This window comes from Amia ocellicauda, chromosome 11, assembly GCF_036373705.1.
Source record: "Amia ocellicauda isolate fAmiCal2 chromosome 11, fAmiCal2.hap1, whole genome shotgun sequence".
NCBI classification, from domain to species: domain Eukaryota; kingdom Metazoa; phylum Chordata; class Actinopteri; order Amiiformes; family Amiidae; genus Amia; species Amia ocellicauda.
Window position 1 is genome coordinate 25,852,425 of NC_089860.1, and position 18,166 is coordinate 25,870,590.

General features: G+C 47.6%; 2 protein-coding genes across 2 annotated transcripts; both read left to right on the top strand.

Annotated features, from left to right (window-relative positions):
* The first annotated feature begins 7,592 nt into the window (after positions 1 to 7,592).
* LOC136763284 (elongation factor 1-alpha, oocyte form) lies at positions 7,593 to 12,368 on the top strand. Its single transcript, XM_066717168.1, has 8 exons — positions 7,593 to 7,724; positions 8,366 to 8,527; positions 9,443 to 9,622; positions 9,981 to 10,277; positions 10,385 to 10,535; positions 10,902 to 11,158; positions 11,579 to 11,813; positions 11,921 to 12,368. Exons 2-8 carry the CDS (start codon positions 8,384 to 8,386, stop codon positions 12,043 to 12,045), a joined length of 1,389 nt encoding a protein of 462 aa, XP_066573265.1. The 5' UTR covers positions 7,593 to 7,724; positions 8,366 to 8,383; the 3' UTR covers positions 12,046 to 12,368.
* Positions 12,369 to 12,794: 426 nt separating this feature from the next.
* On the top strand, positions 12,795 to 18,125 carry LOC136763285 (elongation factor 1-alpha). Its single transcript, XM_066717170.1, has 8 exons — positions 12,795 to 12,909; positions 13,883 to 14,044; positions 14,605 to 14,784; positions 15,165 to 15,461; positions 16,307 to 16,457; positions 16,627 to 16,883; positions 17,295 to 17,529; positions 17,637 to 18,125. The coding sequence occupies exons 2-8, from the start codon at positions 13,901 to 13,903 to the stop codon at positions 17,759 to 17,761; spliced, it is 1,389 nt and encodes a 462-aa protein (XP_066573267.1). The 5' UTR covers positions 12,795 to 12,909; positions 13,883 to 13,900; the 3' UTR covers positions 17,762 to 18,125.
* Positions 18,126 to 18,166: the final 41 nt, after the last annotated feature.

Here is an 18,166-nt window from a genome sequence, read left to right on the forward strand (position 1 = left end):
AAAGGAAAAACAACAAACTAAAAGAAACAAGATCAAAACAATCCGATGCATTAAAAGGCATCGCGAATTGTAAAACATGACCGTTACACAGCAGCTATGCCAGGCCTGCTCAGCAGAGCGCATTGTAGACTCAGGCCGGATGCTGGTTGCCGGCGGAAGTAGCTGAATTTGGGATGAACGTGTTTTTGTAACGTGTCAGGGCTCCGAGTTTTCAATGCGCTGCGCATGCGCACACCACTGTAACAGGACACACATATGTCACCCTGGCAACCGTCCTCTGTCGCGCAGAACCGCTACGAGTGTAAATTCGTGCGCATGCGCCGCTCAGTTGTGTGGCATGCTGTTTTAAGCTGCGTCACGACGGTGTTGTTTTTGATAGCGGGCACCAGACCACGCTTATCACGCTGCTGTTATTTGTCAGGCAATCGACTCTCCTTTATCTTTACCCCACAGTCCGGCTCCGCATGGCGCCGAAGCACCTCCCCGTCGCAGCGCCGAGTGTGAGCTGGGCCGGGACGCACTCGTGGTTTTGTCCAGAACACAGTACGTGCCCCAGACTCCGGTCCCGTGTTGCCTGACCCAGGCCGGGTTTTGCAAACCATCAACTCCAGCCATCGCTGTAGAATACGATAGTGCCCGCCATAGAACAGTTCCCGGATCCATTTCCACTGTAGGAAATAGTCTCACACCGAAAACACCTAGTTAACACAACTTATACATCTATAGAAACATTTGCATGAATGGCGAGGACACCTGGCACAACGATTGGAGCTTCGTCCCCAGGCCGAACCGAGACTGGTTCCAGCCTCCCCGTCACCAGGGTGCAGGCGAGGGGCTTCCATACACGAGCACCGCGCAGCCCTGTGTGACGAGATAAGGCTGGTTGGGTTCGTGACTGTAGATGTATGGAGACAGATAAAGGGTTTCATTTTTCACAAGTTATGCTAATATGCAGGGAGGGAGAGCTACTGGCAGGATTCAAAGGTTATTTCTACAGCGGTGATAACTGAGTCACAGGGGTGAGCACTGTCCGCTTACGTGGAGTTTAAAGATAGCAGCCGTACAGTGAAGGGAACTTACAAACGCACACTGACCCCCCACACAAAACAGACAAGGCCCCCGCAGCTGACCCGGTGGTCGCTCCACTGCCCAGTGGAATGGAGAGCAGTGTTGCCAGGTCCTCTCCATAATTTCCCCCCAATCCGGTCCTAAAAATCCCCCAAATCACATATTTCCCCCCCAAAAAAATTGAAGCAAAGTGAGGGCGGAGGGGTGCTGCTGGTGAAATGAGGTCCGGGGGGGAGTCAACTGCCAAACCCTCAATCTGACAATGGAGTTACAAAACTCAATACAGACAACTGGACGGACACGAGTATTATGATGTTCGTCTTATTTGTATTTGTATGTTTTTTTATGCATTGACCGTTCTTATTCATTTTAATGCATCCGATTGTTTTGGATTTGTTCCTTTGACGTTTTATTTATCTGGTGCATTGTCTGTCAATTTCAATGCATTTGACTGTTTTTGTTAAATTTAGTTCTTTTGGCGGTTTTGCCATCTTGAAATTGAATCGTGTGCATGCTTTAATGCACATATTTCACTTGGAGTTTATTTGAAATTTGGTTTTAAGTGATTTTAGACTTGGATTTTAACAACTGTAATCATGAGTATTAAAATGTGTGTACGTTTTTATTATTGTAATGTAAAATACTTATTCTAATAAAACAGTATTTCACTTTACCCTGCATTTGCACTGTTTAGCTCCTCCACTCCCCCATTTACAGTATAACATTGATTTACCAGTTTCCTGAAACAGAGTGACAGAGGACCTTTGGTGTGATGAGATGGTAATACACTGTCCTTAGCTAGGAACACGTGTCGTTGTTTTTTTTTTTTTTTTTTTAGTAAATAACGTGGGTTTTACGTGCTCTGTGCCGTGCTTTGCGCTGCGTGCCCCCCCACCTCACCTCACCTCACCCCACCCCCCACCCCCTCTCTGGGCCCCGCGCAATCACCATGGCAACGGGGGCCGGGCGCACCGCAGTCGTGAGAGCAGACGAAAGGGTGCAGCATCACACCCAGGCCGGCAGAGTCAGACACTGCACAGTTACTCTCATGAGAGATTCATAACAATGAATAATGCGTATGACAGTACTTTGTGCATGTATTGCCAAAGCAGGAATAGTGTTCAGGTTAGGAGTAGTATGCACCTGTGATACTGATAGTGTGTTTGTAGTGTTGTTAGGTACTAAAAAGTTTTCATTTTGGATTATATCTGGTTAAAAATAAAACACAAAAAAATGTACTTTGTATGAGGCAGAATCACTGTACGACCTTTCACCTGTATAGCACAACCCGTGGGAGGAGTTAGAGATTATGTATGTATTATTTCTACTTTTTTTGTGTCCCCCACCTAGGATTGAACCCATGCCTCTCCGCTTCAAAGTCTAGAGACCTAACCGATACTTCACGCTGCTGTTTATTATGGTTATAAATGAAATCTCGTTAATAACAATTAAAAAGTGAAATACAGTAAGTCTAAACGGGGCTTTAGGGTCGTATTATTTTTGTTGATTGCCTATCGCAGTATAATTGATTGCTGATTGGCTGTCGAGAATATCACGTCACAAATCAGTCTCCAAGATAGAGATTCTGAACATTTCAACACTGTTTTCAATGGCATTACTGTATTTTTAACCAGGTAAAATGTAGGTATCATGTTTTCTCATATACACTAATAACAATAATAATCAGACTGCCCATGATGGAGTGATTTATCTGTGTGCTAACTGCTTATCCCTGCAGGGTGCCTCCTGTACTACCTCCACCAGTGTGGCTGCTGTGGGCTTCCTCAGCATGGAGCCTAGTGCAGTGGGGATGGAGAGGGAAGCGCTGTGGGGCCTGGGGGTGGGGTGAGGGTACAGGCACACTGGGTGGAATCCACAAGGGTATCCTGCAGGGAGGTGATTAAGAGAGGACAATAAATCTGATCAATCCATTTCTCACCCTCTCTCTCGTTCTCTCAAATTGGAATTCAGACTCTGAAGAGCTGGGTGTGACAAGTCTGCTCAGTTTTGCCAGAGGAGTAGGTGAAGGACAGTGAGCTGGAGGGGTGTCACACATCAAGCTTACCTCAAACCCTCAAACATGCACACGGCATGCTCGTGCACATGCTCGCTCTCGCTCTCTGTGTCTCTCCTTCAGTCTCTTGCGTTCTTCCTCTGTCTGCATTCAAGACTCAATGCTGATGATTGACAGCTCTATGGGGTGACAGGATGATTGCAGGGAATCCTGGGACATGCGAAACAGGGCTCTGCCAATAGAAATCACAACTCCATAGCACTGTACATAATATTACACTACATAACATTGTATTATAATTAACACAATATTCTCGCATTTCTCTATGTTTGTCAGTCTCCCTCCTGTTTCACCTTTCTCAAACTCCCACTCCTCTCTCTCTCTTGCCCCCCAACTGAGCTGTGGTTTGGCAGTCATCTGTGGGGATGGGGGAAAGAGTGTAAGAGTGCGGAGGAAGGGAGGGAGGTGGTGTCGTTGATAGCCTGGTGAGAGACAAAAGGATCCCCACCCCCCCAAGAGACAAGCTATCAGTATGTTAATACACCTCTTCACAAGCTCTGTTCACACACTGTAGACTGCTGTGTCTGTGTGAAGCACTGAGCGTCTGAAAAACTGGACCAACTGCTCCTCAATTGTCTGTCCCTGCTGGGGCTTGAGTGTGAGTGTGAGTGTGAGTATGATTGTGTGTGTGTGTGTGGATAGAAATAGGAGGTGGGACAGCCTGGGGATGTTGGGGAAAGTCATGTTTCCTTTTTTTTCCTCAGAGCCTGTTGGGGCTGTAATACCGCAATCCAGCTGTAGACATGCTGCAGGCTTGTTACACCACCTTCGGTCACCAGCCTCAGTCATGCTGCACGCCTGTTACACTAGCTGGATTTTAGGCTGATGGGTTTATTTGATGTGAGAGGTAGAGAAACACATGCTGCCGACAATGAAGGTCTCATATAGAGCAAAGTGTTGATCTTGGGTTCAATAAAAGGGCTTGTCTAGAGCCTTCCACACAGTTGTGCTTGTCTCTGTTTCCTTCACTTCTGAAATGTGAAACAACAGAGCAAGAGCGCAGGTTATAGCTAGGCTCAGGGTTTTAGATGATGCTCATGTCTAGGTCAGTTTAGAAGAACCCTGGTCTTTTATCTCACCCGTAATGTGTATATATACATCTGTACTGTTTATCTGACCAATAATTTGAATATACAGAATAAACACACATGTAGGGAGAGTATACATACCCTACATTTGAAACCGTTGTTTGGTGATTTGTTTAGTGCAATAAATATTGTTAAATTATTTGTACTTATATACTCCCCCCCAAGTGTCAATTAAATGGACTCTCTACAGTGCTTCTCCAGGCTGACTCAATATTCAACACTCTGAAAAGAGTCAATTGATAAATAAGTCAAGTCTCATGAACAATATTGATCAAACTGTACGAAATGCAGAAATTTCAACTGTACTCGCACACACATACATATATTTCCACTCACACATGCATAGGAAAACAAATACTCATACATACATACACACTCATACACATACAGTGGGGGAAAAAAGTATTTGATCCCCTGCTGATTTTGTACGTTTGCCCACTGACAAAGAAATTATCAGTCTATAATTTTAATGGTAGGTGTATTTTAACAGTGAGAGACAGAATAACAACAAAAAAATCCAGAAAAGCGCATTTCAAAAAAGTTATACATTGATTTGCATGTTAATGAGGGAAATAAGTATTTGACCCCTTCGACTTAGTACTTGGTGGCAAAACCCTTGTTGGCAATCGCAGAGGTCAGACGTTTCTTGTAGTTGGCCACCAGGTTTGCACACATCTCAGGAGGGATTTTGTCCCACTCCTCTTTGCAGATCCTCTCCAAGTCATTAAGGTTTTGAGGCCGACGTTTGGCAACTCGAACCTTCAGCTCCCTCCACAGATTTTCTATGGGATTAAGGTCTGGAGACTGGCTAGGCCACTCCAGGACCTTAATGTGCTTCTTCTTGAGCCACTCCTTTGTTGCCTTGGCTGTGTGTTTTGGGTCATTGTCATGCTGGAATACCCATCCACGACCCATTTTCAATGCCCTGGCTGAGGGAAGGAGGTTCTCACCCAAGATTTGACGGTACATGGCCCCGTCCATCGTCCCTTTGATGCGGTGCAGTTGTCCTGTCCCCTTAGCAGAAAAACACCCCCAAAGCATAATGTTTCCACCTCCATGTTTGACGGTGGGGATGGTGTTCTTGGGGTCATTCCTCCTCCTCCAAACACGGCGAGTTGAGTTGATGCCAAAGAGCTCGATTTTGGTCTCATCTGACCACAACACTTTCACCCAGTTCTCCTCTGAATCATTCAGATGTTCATTGGCAAACTTCAGACGGGCCTGTACATGTGCTTTCTTAAGCAGGGGGACCTTGCGGGCGCTGCAGGATTTCAGTCCTTCATGGCGTAGTGTGTTACCAATTGTTTTCTTGGTGACTATGGTCCCAGCTGCCTTGAGATCATTAACAAGATCCTCCCGTGTAGTTCTGGGCTGATTCCTCACCGTTCTCATGATCATTGAAACTCCACGAGGTGAGATCTTGCATGGAGCCCCAGAGCGAGGGAGACTGACAGTTATTTTGTGTTTCTTCCATTTGCGAATAATCGCACCAACTGTTGTCACCTTCTCACCAAGCTGCTTGGCGATGGTCTTGTAGCCCATTCCAGCCTTGTGTAGGTCTACAATCTTGTCCCTGACATCCTTGGACAGCTCTTTGGTCTTGGCCATGGTGGAGAGTTTGGAATCTGATTGATTGATTGCTTCTGTGGACAGGTGTCTCTTATACAGGTAACGAGCTGAGATTAGGAGCACTCCCTTTAAGAGAGTGCTCCTAATCTCAGCTCGTTACCTGTATAAAAGACACCTGGGAGCCAGAAATCTTGCTGATTGATAGGGGATCAAATACTTATTTCCCTCATTAACATGCAAATCAATTTATAACTTTTCTGAAATATGTTTTTCTGGATTTTGTTGTTGTTATTCTGTCTCTCACTGTTAAAATACACCTACCATTAAAATTATAGACTCATCATTTCTTTGTCAGTGGGCAAACGTACAAAATCAGCAGGGGATCAAATACTTTTTTCCCTCACTGTATACACACATACACTTATACACACAAGAACACATACATACACACTCACATGAAGATGAATACACATACATGCACATATACACACAAACACATACATACTCACACATGCATAGGAAAACAAATACTCATACATACATACACACTCATACACATATAAAAACATCTACAGACACACACACACACACTCCTGTCCCAGTACAAGACTGGACTGCAGGACCTGTGCCAACAGAGTACAGTGCCCAGCTCTACACTAAAGGATCCAGACCAAGGCTCTGGGGGCCTTCCTGTTCCAGCTCCTGCAATTACAGAAAAAAAACAGTTACTTCATCAAGTATTATTTGTTTGTATTATTATTTATTCATTATTAGATACTCTCACCAAGGGTGACTTATGCTTCTCACAATAAATATTTTCAAACTACAATAAGCTCACATCCTAGTACAAATGAGCTAACAAGTAAAGGTATAATTCAGTTAAGTCCCAGTATGTGTTAAGGGATGAGGTAGGCATAGAAGAAGTCGCAGTAAAATGACAGATGTGCTAACAATACACAAGTTATCAGGAGTATGACAGAGCAGAGTCTAATAAGAGCAAGAGCTGAGCAGCCCAGGAGATCAAGCTGTAGTATCACACGTACAGTCTGAACAGAAGGTGGTCAGGGACGGTGCTGTCCTGACCTTGGTGTTTAGGTCTGTCCCAACATTTAGGGGCGAGGGTGGAAGAGGTCCAAGCTGACACTGCCTGTGACAATAGTGAGCACTCTGTAGAGGTCCGGTTAATTAGCAAATCAGTCCAGTACTGAGTACCTGGGAGCTTTGGAGGGACCAAAAACTGGAAGACATTAGAGCAGAGCACTCATTTTTTGTGGGACTCCAGTAGAAACTCCAGCAGTGACGCCACCAACAGGCCGAGCTGGGAAACATCGAGAATAACAGGAACAGATAGCCAACCATTGTTATGGTAAAGACATATCAGTTAAAAAAGCTAAAAAGGGAAGCATGGGGACAGAACACAGTACAGAATGGAGAAAGGGCACAGGTTATATCGCATGTGTCGTTTAATGAAACCAGCATTTGAACACAGTTGAATAAATAACTAAAATGAGAATGTATTAGCAAATCTTACATCTTCATAAGATACCACAAACACAGTCAATTACTACTGTTGGGTACTAAAGTTGGGACTAATGATAAATCTATAGAAAAACTATTTAAAAGTATGCACCATAAGTATCGATTGTGTCTTCAAATGAAAGGGAATCACTATATATTGCTGAATGCAGTCAGTGGTGACGCTGTATGTATTGCCGTGAAAAAAGGAAAAAAAAGTTTTCCACCGCCTGTGAACTGATGACGTAATGAAGCGGGCGGGGAGAGCAGTTGCGTTCAGTCCCTCTGTTACCGGAGGAGGAGGGGGGTGTCGCTCCCAGTATAAAACCCCCGACCCGCAGCCCTTGCTCCTTCTCTTTCCGTTACCTGGCCACGGGGTAGTAGCAGCAGCCGAACGGACTCCTCACCCGGTGAGTACAATTACTTTTTTACTGCAGTTAATGGCTTCTACACGGATTTATTTGCGCGGTTGTTTATTTAAAAAAAAAAGTTGTATTAGTTTTTTTTTTTTTCCCCTAGAGGTAACAAGTGTTAAACTGAAACTAATGCTTTGGGAATACTTTATTCTTTAGTGTGTGTAGGGGCGGAGGTCTTTAACAACCCTCGATTAGTTTTGTTAAAATGTAGCTACTTTTGTGAAGAGCCAAACTTCGTGCGCGCCGCCGGGGGGAGGGGGCGCTCCCTGAACAAAGGCGCTCCTGAGCGGGCTGGCTGTCGGGCTGAGGTGTTATAAAGCGGCCGAGCCAACGATGATCCAGCGCATCCTCCCAGATGCCAGTATCCCGGTACCCTGTGCCAGGGAGGGGAGAGGGATGCGTGGGGAATGTTCCTGTAACTTAATCCGACGTGGCTTTGTGCTCTGGGAACACGTGTCGTGTTGGCCGAGGGCCTGGTACAGCGGCCTGGGAGGCCCGGCGCCCTGCCACTCATCGCAGCTGTGCTGGGAGGGTATCGAAGTCTCGCGATTTTTTTCTAAAGACCCAGAATAGTTAAGCACTCCAAACTCAATTGTTTTCACCTGGAAATCGCTAACTTAAAATATGTATTTCAGAAACTTAACGCAACAACCATGGGAAAAGAAAAGATCCACATTAACATCGTGGTCATCGGCCACGTCGACTCCGGCAAGTCCACCACCACCGGCCATCTCATCTACAAATGCGGCGGCATCGACAAGAGGACCATCGAGAAGTTCGAGAAGGAGGCGGCCGAGGTGAGTCTCAGCCCGGCGGACTCCGCTCCTCTCCTCTCGCTCGCCTCCTCCATTGCGAGGCGGTGCGGTGTGACTCACGGCTGTAAAGATGGCGGCCGAGGCGTGCGTGCAGTCCCCGCACGGGGGTGGGGGTGGGGCGTGTGCAGCCCGCATGCTCAGTGAGCCTCGACCTGACGCTGCAGTTTGGCACAATGGCGGCTGGGCCGGGCATTGTCGGGGGATCACTGTTTAAGCCAAGCCTGCGCTTCCACAGCCGATTAAATCGTGCAGGTTTCCGGTCTCTGAACTGTTGTGTAGTCTAGGCTGCTTAATTGGCCTGTGAACTGTTGGAAAGGAAATCTAACCTTTGATTGTGCCTCCGTTAAATGAATGTACTTAAGTTGATTTAAAAGACGATAGTTGGGGGGGGGGGGGGGGGGCAGGGTAGGGATTTTGATTTTTAAAATGTACTGCCTAGTTTACCACAATGTGATTAACCAGTCTGACGGGTGAATTTGGGTCAGTTTATAAACTCTTAAAATTGTTAAATTTCCCTTTGTGGCCTCGGGTCAATCGGTAATCCCTGCTGTATTGTATGGTCGGCCATCTTGTCTAACAGCTGTATGTAAAGCCACCATCTGGGGGATGTGCTCACTTGGTCTTAATAGGCATGTGATGCTACACAAACTACAGTAATCATGTGCAAGAGCTTACAGTTCAAACCTGTTGTCTGGAAATACTGTACTGGTTTTGTGCCTCTTATGCAATTTATATATAGTTCTCCGAGGCACTGATGGCTGGCTGGGACTGTGGGTGCTGTAATTTGGCTGTAGTTGAGGTTAAGGCAGTGGTTTAGAGTTGCTTTCTGGGGTGGGGGTGGTGCTGTTGGCTTGGTCTGTTGTACTAGCTGTATCTCCCCTGCATGTGTCTGTACAGATGGGCAAGGGCTCCTTCAAGTACGCCTGGGTGCTGGACAAACTGAAGGCCGAGCGTGAGCGTGGTATCACCATCGACATCTCCCTGTGGAAGTTCGAGACTGCGAAGTACTACGTCACCATCATTGATGCTCCTGGCCACAGAGACTTCATCAAGAACATGATCACTGGCACCTCACAGGTATGCTGCTGGGGTGTTAATCTTGTTTCTCTATGAAAGGTTGTATTTGGAAGCAGGGAGGTGGGTGTATTTGTGACCTGAATGATGGTTTCTTTTAAATGGTAAAATAACTCTCCCTATTATGTAAAGACTTGCTTTACTACTTTTCTACACTTTTTGTTCTTGCCAGTTAATTGGCTCTGTAAAATGTCCGGCATATTGCATCAGTCTGGTGCTGCTGGTGGGGTGGAGCAGCAGACTAACCTGTTGTACTGGATCTAGCTCACTTTCTTTGGGGTCTGAATCTGTAAAGTGTTGAGTATCTCCTGCAGGGGGAGCTCTGTGGTTGTATGCTGACTGTGCCTTTCCCCTCCCCCAGGCTGACTGTGCTGTGCTGATTGTGGCTGGAGGCGTGGGTGAGTTTGAGGCTGGCATCTCCAAAAACGGCCAGACCCGAGAGCACGCCCTGCTGGCCTTCACCCTGGGAGTGAAGCAGCTCATCGTGGGAGTCAACAAGATGGACTCCACCGAGCCCCCCTACAGCCAGAAGCGTTACGAGGAGATCACCAAGGAAGTCAGCGCCTACATCAAGAAGATCGGCTACAACCCTGCCACCGTGGCCTTCGTGCCCATCTCTGGATGGCATGGAGACAACATGCTGGAGCCCAGCACCAATGTAAGCCCTTGTCCTTTTAAATTCCAGTAACACTCCCTTCTCTCGCATAAGTGCCTGCTGGTCCCTGAGATGGTTTTAATTTCTTTTTTTTCTTTTCCCCTCTGCAGATGCCTTGGTTCAAGGGATGGAAGGTGGAGCGCAAGGAGGGCAATGCCAATGGCACCACCCTCCTGGAGGCTCTGGACTCCATCATCCCCCCCTCCCGCCCCACAGACAAGCCCCTGCGTCTGCCCCTGCAGGATGTCTACAAGATCGGAGGTACGGTCTGCTTTTTATTTTCAATTCTGTAACTTAACTTGCCATCTGGATGTGGTTACGAAGTTATACCAGTTTATTGGAGTAGACTAGCTGCAAAATTTAAGCTCAACAATGGATTCAGTCCTGCCTGTTAACTTGCCTGTACTGTTTGACTTTACTGGTGCACAGCTTGGCTTGGGAGGGGTGGCTGAATCCCTGTGTAAACTGATCTGGCCTGGTGATGTCGACAGCAGGTGTTTTCACCGTTGCCATGGAGCAGGCAATTACTGTAGCCATCATTGAATTTAGGGTTCAAGCTCATCATTCCACAGTCTACTTTGTACAGTTAGCACTAACAATTGTGTAATTTATGCCCTCCCCTTGCAGGTATTGGCACAGTACCCGTGGGCCGTGTTGAAACTGGCACCCTGAAGGCCGGTATGGTGGTGACCTTTGCCCCCGCCAACGTGACCACTGAGGTGAAGTCTGTAGAGATGCACCACGAGACCCTGGTCGAAGCTGTTCCTGGGGACAACGTCGGCTTCAACGTCAAGAACGTGTCAGTCAAGGACATCCGCCGTGGCAACGTGGCTGGAGACAGCAAGAACGACCCCCCAATGGAGGCTGGCACCTTCACTGCCCAGGTGAGCAACTGGATGAGCAGGACCGGACTGGGGTGTCAAGCTTCAGATGGTGCAGTCCTGGATCTCCCTTGGTCTGACCTTCACTTTCACTGCCTTTTGTGAGGAACAACTTTGAAAGTATCACGGAACACATTTAAAATTATCACCCAGAACAATTTCAAGCAATTTTGCTTACTGTGACACCACGAGCTCCTGAGAATAACTAGTCTGTTTGGTTCTTCTACTTTAAACTGGGTGTGCTCTCCAGAATCTCTTCAGGTTCATAATTTAACTGGTGTGACCCATATTAGTGTGCAAATGGAAACCAACACATCCTAGACGTGCACAATCCTTAGGCTTGGCCATTTATTTGCTCCCACTTACATTTCTCTAACTCCTGTATGTTCCTCTACTTCCCCCCCCCCCCCCCCCTGGCTGCAGGTTATCATCCTGAACCACCCTGGACAAATCAATGCTGGCTATGCACCTGTGCTGGATTGCCACACCGCCCACATCGCCTGCAAGTTCAGTGAGCTGAAGGAGAAGATTGACCGCCGTTCTGGCAAGAAGCTGGAGGACAACCCCAAGATTCTGAAGTCTGGTGATGCCGCCATTGTTGAAATGGTGCCTGGCAAGCCCATGTGTGTGGAGAGCTTCTCCGAGTATCCTCCCCTTGGTGAGTGAGTTAGTAGAATTCTTGGGTGTGGAAGAGGGGTTGACAGTCGACAACCTCCACATTTGTCCCAGTTTTTTGGCTGATTCCTTTGTTCTCTCCCTCTCCAGGTCGCTTTGCTGTTCGTGACATGAGGCAGACCGTGGCTGTCGGTGTCATCAAGGCTGTTGACAAGAAGGCTGCTTCCAGTGGCAAGGTCACCAAGTCTGCCATAAAAGCTACAAAAGGCAAATGAACTCCCCCTAAGGCTGTCCCTCAGTGTCCGGGGCCTCTGGCACTGCAGACTGCGGTGTGTGAGACCCTGAGCTCTCTCCTTAAGGACTGGCTAATGCTCATTAAAACCCATCGCAAAAGTTTTCGCAGGAAAGGAACAAAAACCTAACCCACGTTATCGGTATTTATGTGGCTTCACAGAAATGTTAAAGTTGCGGTGCCTTTCAGTTTTGGTTAATTTCAGTTAATGGTTTCTAAAGCTGCAACTAATTGTGGGGCCACTTTATTGGATTGGATGAAGCTGCTGTAATCAAATAAAGGTCTTTGAATTTCTTGACCCATCAATCCAGTGCTGGCTCTTTTCTTACCTGAAGGTGTTTTGTTACAAAAGATGTTAGTCAGCCGGTCCCAGTGTGATTTTTAGATGCTTAGGAATTGGGTGGGGCTGTTGGAATTTTTTTGTAATTGCAGTGTGGATTCTCAATTTCTTCCCTCCGTTGTAGGGGTTGGGCTGCTCTGTTTTAGATGTAGACTCCCAGATCACAGACCATGTCTACATGGCAGGATTTCAGGGTTAAAATCTCCCCTCCACGCTAACCTTTTTGTCAACCACGTGTTTGTCATTTTTCTGACTGCTGGGCTGCCGCAGCCTGACGTCTGGCGTTGAGAATCCACTGTATCTGTGCGACCAATGAGAGCGATTGGTCTGTCCCGCTGCAGCCAATGGAGATCGGTGTTGGTTCCTAGTCAGCCCGCCTTGCTCTAACTGACATGTAACCACGCCCCTTACGGTGCCGGTATAAAATGCGGTGCGGGGCCGGATTCGGTCCTTTTTATCTCCGGCTCTGACCCAGGGACAGTCGCTGTGCACTACCGCAAACTGCAGGTATGGGCTTTTTATAAAAGCGTGCGGGTTTGAATTTATTTTGTATGTAATGTAGATCCTTTAGTTCGTCTGCAGAGCTGGGGAGTCAGGTGGCTCACTCACTGGCAGCCCACACTATGTACATTTCAGTGTTCCCATTTTTCTGCAAGGAGCCATTTTGAGGAAACCACTAGCAGGCTGGGGCCTTACTCGAGACTTGACTAAACCGTTTCCTGAAGCGGCACTGACGCCGGGGGCCGAGGCTCCGTATCACGGAGATAGGATGTCAAATTTGATTTCCCCCGAATTGTATGGGTAGGGTGTCCTTGCGTACTTTGTCCGCTATTGATAAGGGTTTATTTTTTTTATTTTTTAAATAAAAAAAACCTAGCGCTCGCCCCCCGCCCTTCCCAGTCTGCTCACCGGTGCACACAATCCGAACCCATCCGGGTCATCGAACCCAAGCCGCTCCCCGGTAACGAGCTCGGCTCCGCGGGACCGGCGGGGCGGGTTGGAGAGCCCAGTTTGGGTTAGTGTCGGTTGCAGATGTTGGGGATAATGTAATCGGAAGCTCGGGCCCAGCAATGGCGGAGGGGGGTGCTTCGGTACTACCTATTGTCTGCGCTGCTGCCAGTGCGCAGACTCCTGGGCTAATGTAGCCCCCGCAGCCGGCCAGCGACGCTGCTGAGCGGGGGGGTGCGGGGACTGCGGCGGCGAGGGGAGGCCGCTTCTGGGCCGTGGCCATGCGGTTGGCGCTGAGTCAGCACTGTATGATCAATGGGGCTGGCTAACAACATGGAGGAAGGCTGGGGACTGGAGCCGGCTCAACATGGAGGACTGGGGAGAGGGGGGAGCGCGGTTTAAGGGTACGCTTTTAGTGCGTAAGCTGTATTTTATACTGGAATAATAAAAAAAGGCTGTTTGGCACATTTTCTGTGTGTAAATTATATATACATGTTTTCACTGTAGCGTCGTTTATTTTTAATTGAATTAGAAACTATAACTAAGCGCAATGGGGAAGGAAAAGATCCACATTAACATCGTGGTCATCGGCCACGTCGACTCCGGCAAGTCCACCACCACCGGCCATCTCATCTACAAATGCGGCGGCATCGACAAGAGGACCATCGAGAAGTTCGAGAAGGAGGCGGCCGAGGTGAGTCTCAGCCCGGCGGATGCGCAGGAGAGCAGCGCTGTGTGCGTAATGGCGAGGGTGGTGTTCCTAAATGGGATCACGACGCAGCAAGGGCGCCCTCTGCTGCTGCCGAGCTGCTTCTCTAAAATATATTCAGTTTAATATTTGTATTATTTCAAGATCCGGTCGTCTACTTGCTAACTACTATACATTTATGGCCAGTATCAGATTGTATATATGCTTTACGACAAGAGGCAGATTAGTGTATGATCAGTAATCTCTCGGCACGGCTCATATTAGATATTATATTGTTTAGATGAGCCTGCAGCTCTCAAATGTAAAATTCTGGATGGGTCAGGCGGGATCTCTCCCTGGCTCTGCCCATGTGAGGAGTCTACACAGGACTATGGATGAGCATCATCAAATTAAGTTTAAAGGCCAGCAGCAGTTAATCAGGATTCACAACGAAATGCCCCTGTAACTGGTGGCTGAATCTCATCTGTGCCAGAGATTATGCCAGCTGTACGGAAGCTGTGTCTGAGGTCATGGAAACTGTATCTCCCCTGCATGTGTCTGTACAGATGGGCAAGGGCTCCTTCAAGTACGCCTGGGTGCTGGACAAGCTGAAGGCCGAACGTGAGCGTGGTATCACCATCGACATCTCTCTGTGGAAGTTCGAGACCGCAAAGTACTACGTCACCATCATCGACGCTCCCGGCCACAGAGATTTCATCAAGAACATGATCACTGGCACCTCACAGGTACGCCTCTAACGTGGGGTGTTGCTATTCGGGTAGCGAGTCGGTGACGTGTTGTGTACCACCTGCACATGAACACTGCTGTATGCCAGCTCTGCACACAGCTGCTGGTGTTTGCCTGCAACTTTTCAATTCAACCCTTCAGAATAATAGAAGGGAAATTCATTGTTACTTAAAAGACCAGCTTGTCATTGTGAATACTTTTTAGAAGTGCAGTGTAGTGTTTGCGCCTCTCTGGTCCTGTGCTTTTGATTGCTTAGAAAATAATGATTGTGTATTTCCCAGACTTGGCACAGTCATTTGAAAACATCTGGTGCCTCTGCATCAGTCAGGCTGTTCAGGAGAAACTCTCACTCTCACTGACTGCCTTTCCCCTCCCCCAGGCTGACTGTGCTGTGCTGATTGTGGCTGGAGGCGTGGGTGAGTTTGAGGCTGGCATCTCCAAAAACGGCCAGACCCGAGAGCACGCCCTGCTGGCCTTCACCCTGGGAGTGAAGCAGCTCATCGTGGGAGTCAACAAGATGGACTCCACCGAGCCCCCCTACAGCCAGAAGCGTTATGAGGAGATCACCAAGGAAGTCAGCGCCTACATCAAGAAGATCGGCTACAACCCTACCACCGTGGCTTTCGTGCCCATCTCTGGATGGCATGGAGACAACATGCTGGAGCCCAGCAGCAATGTGAGTCTCTGCCGCTTTGCTGGGCTACCCATGTGGTTACTGATAGTCTGCTATCCATGTGTGTGTGTTACCCCTATCTATGCAGCTACACAAGTTTTGGTTACATTTTAATTTTGACAGATGCACATCAGAGGATGTTGTACAGAAACAGTGTCTTTAGTGTTCTGTGACTGTGGTACAGTAATGTCTGCTAATGCCCTACATCCATCTGTACAACTTCAATACAATGTCAAGGGCAGTTCTGTTATTTTACATATGTAAAACAGTTCATTCTGTTACACTTTTTTTCCTGTTATTAATATTATTTATTATATGTGTACTATAGGTAGAGCGATGTTGTTTTTTTACGTCATTAGATGCTTCCCCTGGAGTTTACAAGTTGTTGTTGCCATATCATTGTGTCCGGTGCTCCCTTTCCTGCAATGCTGGAAAAATCTTATGTGGTTTTGCTGGGTAATTTGCTCGCAGTTTATCTAGTGCCAGATACCTGTAAAAGGTATTTACTGTCATTTATAAGTTGCAGTGTATGAGTTATGCACAGCTGACTAACACTGGGGCCGAGCCCGAATTAACACCCATGGTTGTCCCCTGTCAAATAAAGGAGGACAAGATGCACTTTTGACTATTTTAGGAAGTAGGAAGTTAATTTCAATGTTGCAATGTTTGCTCCACTGTTAAGTCCTTGTGAGATCTGCAACTGTGTGATCTTAATGGCAGTATGGAGCATTGCATAATGGTCCTTGTAAACTCAAAAGTTGGAAAAAAGGCATCCATCAAGTAAGACTGCTTATTAGAACAGTAAGGCCTGCAGCCTTCAGTGCTCACCTTGTCCGTCTCTCCCACAGATGCCTTGGTTCAAGGGATGGAAGGTGGAACGTAAGGAGGGCAATGCCAATGGTACCACCCTCCTGGAGGCTCTGGACTCCATCCTCCCCCCCTCCCGCCCAACAGACAAGCCCCTGCGTCTGCCCCTGCAGGACGTCTACAAGATAGGAGGTACTGTGTACAGCCTGGCCTGAGGTTTACAGTGTGATGATTTCATTATAGGTGTTTATGTTGCTTATTCCCTCTTCTACTGATCTGCGGTCTAGTGGTGTTTCAGTGTGCTAGCTACAATGCTTGATTGCCTGAGGTTCACCATAGTCTCTCTGTCTCCACCCTGCAGGTATTGGCACAGTACCCGTGGGCCGTGTTGAAACTGGCACCCTGAAGGCTGGTATGGTTGTGACCTTTGCCCCCGCCAACGTGACCACTGAGGTGAAGTCTGTGGAGATGCACCACGAGACCCTGGTCGAGGCCCTGCCTGGGGACAACGTCGGCTTCAACGTCAAGAACGTGTCAGTCAAGGACATCCGCCGTGGCAACGTGGCTGGAGACAGCAAGAACGACCCCCCAATGGAGGCCGACCACTTCACTGCCCAGGTGAGGGACCGCTCAGGCTGGCTACTTCAGTTTATTGACTACTTTTCAGAAAGCCAGAGTAAATTGCTGTGCCTGGAACCAGTCAGCTGCAGCTGAAACATTAATGCAAAACTTCCAACTGGTGGATGTGGTTTCTCCCCAAGCCCACTAGTGCCGTTCTGATCCCTGTAGCTTTTGGCAACACAGAGTTTCTGGAAGGCATTTTCCATTATAACACATCCCATTTTCAGGCCTATGGAAATTCAAAAGTGCTTTACTGGTGCGATTTGGCTTCTAATGCTTTACAGTTGCTTCTAATTTAAACCTTGCTAGAAGTGCACAATCCTTAGGCTTGGCCATTTATTTGCTTGCCACTTACATTTCTCTAACTCCTGTACCTTCCTCTACCCCCTCCCCCCCCCCCCCCCGCAGGTTATCATCCTGAACCACCCTGGACAGATCAGTGCTGGCTATGCGCCCGTGCTGGATTGCCACACCGCCCACATTGCCTGCAAGTTCAGTGAGCTGAAGGAGAAGATTGACCGCCGTTCTGGCAAGAAGCTGGAGGACAACCCCAAGGCTCTGAAGTCTGGTGATGCCGCCATTGTTGAAATGGTGCCCGGCAAGCCCATGTGTGTGGAGAGCTTCTCCGCTTACCCTCCCCTCGGTGAGTGAGTTAGTAGAATTTTTGGGTGTGGAAGAGGGGTTGACAGTCGACAACCTCCACATTTGTCCCAGTTTTTTGGCTGATTCCTTTGTTCTCTCCCTCTCCAGGTCGCTTTGCTGTGCGTGACATGAGGCAGACTGTGGCTGTTGGTGTCATCAAGGCCGTTGAGAAGAAGGCTGCTTCCAGTGGCAAGGTCACCAAGTCTGCCATAAAGGCTAGCAAGGGCAAATGAACTCCCCCCCAGGCTGTCCCTCAGTGTCCGGGGTCTCTGGCACTGCAGACTGCTGTGTCTCAGACCCTGAGCTCTCTCCTTAAGGACTGGCTAATGCTCATTAAAACCCATCGCAAAAGTTTTCGCAGGAAAAGAAAGTTCAGAGATAGTGAAATTTTAGGCTAAATTAAAATAATTAAATATCTATATCAAAAACAAAACAAAGTGCCATTGCGTTCCATAATTGCCAACACTGAAAGGGGGACAAAGAAATAATAACGAGAAATTGAGAAACTGATTGTGGGGCTGCTGTTTGGGTGTTCTTTTCTTTTTTTTCTTTTTTTTTTTTAACAAGAACTTGGAAATTAATAAACAATGAGCACACTTCCTGACTTGTGTTTTTATTTTAATTACGAGTGTTTCTGG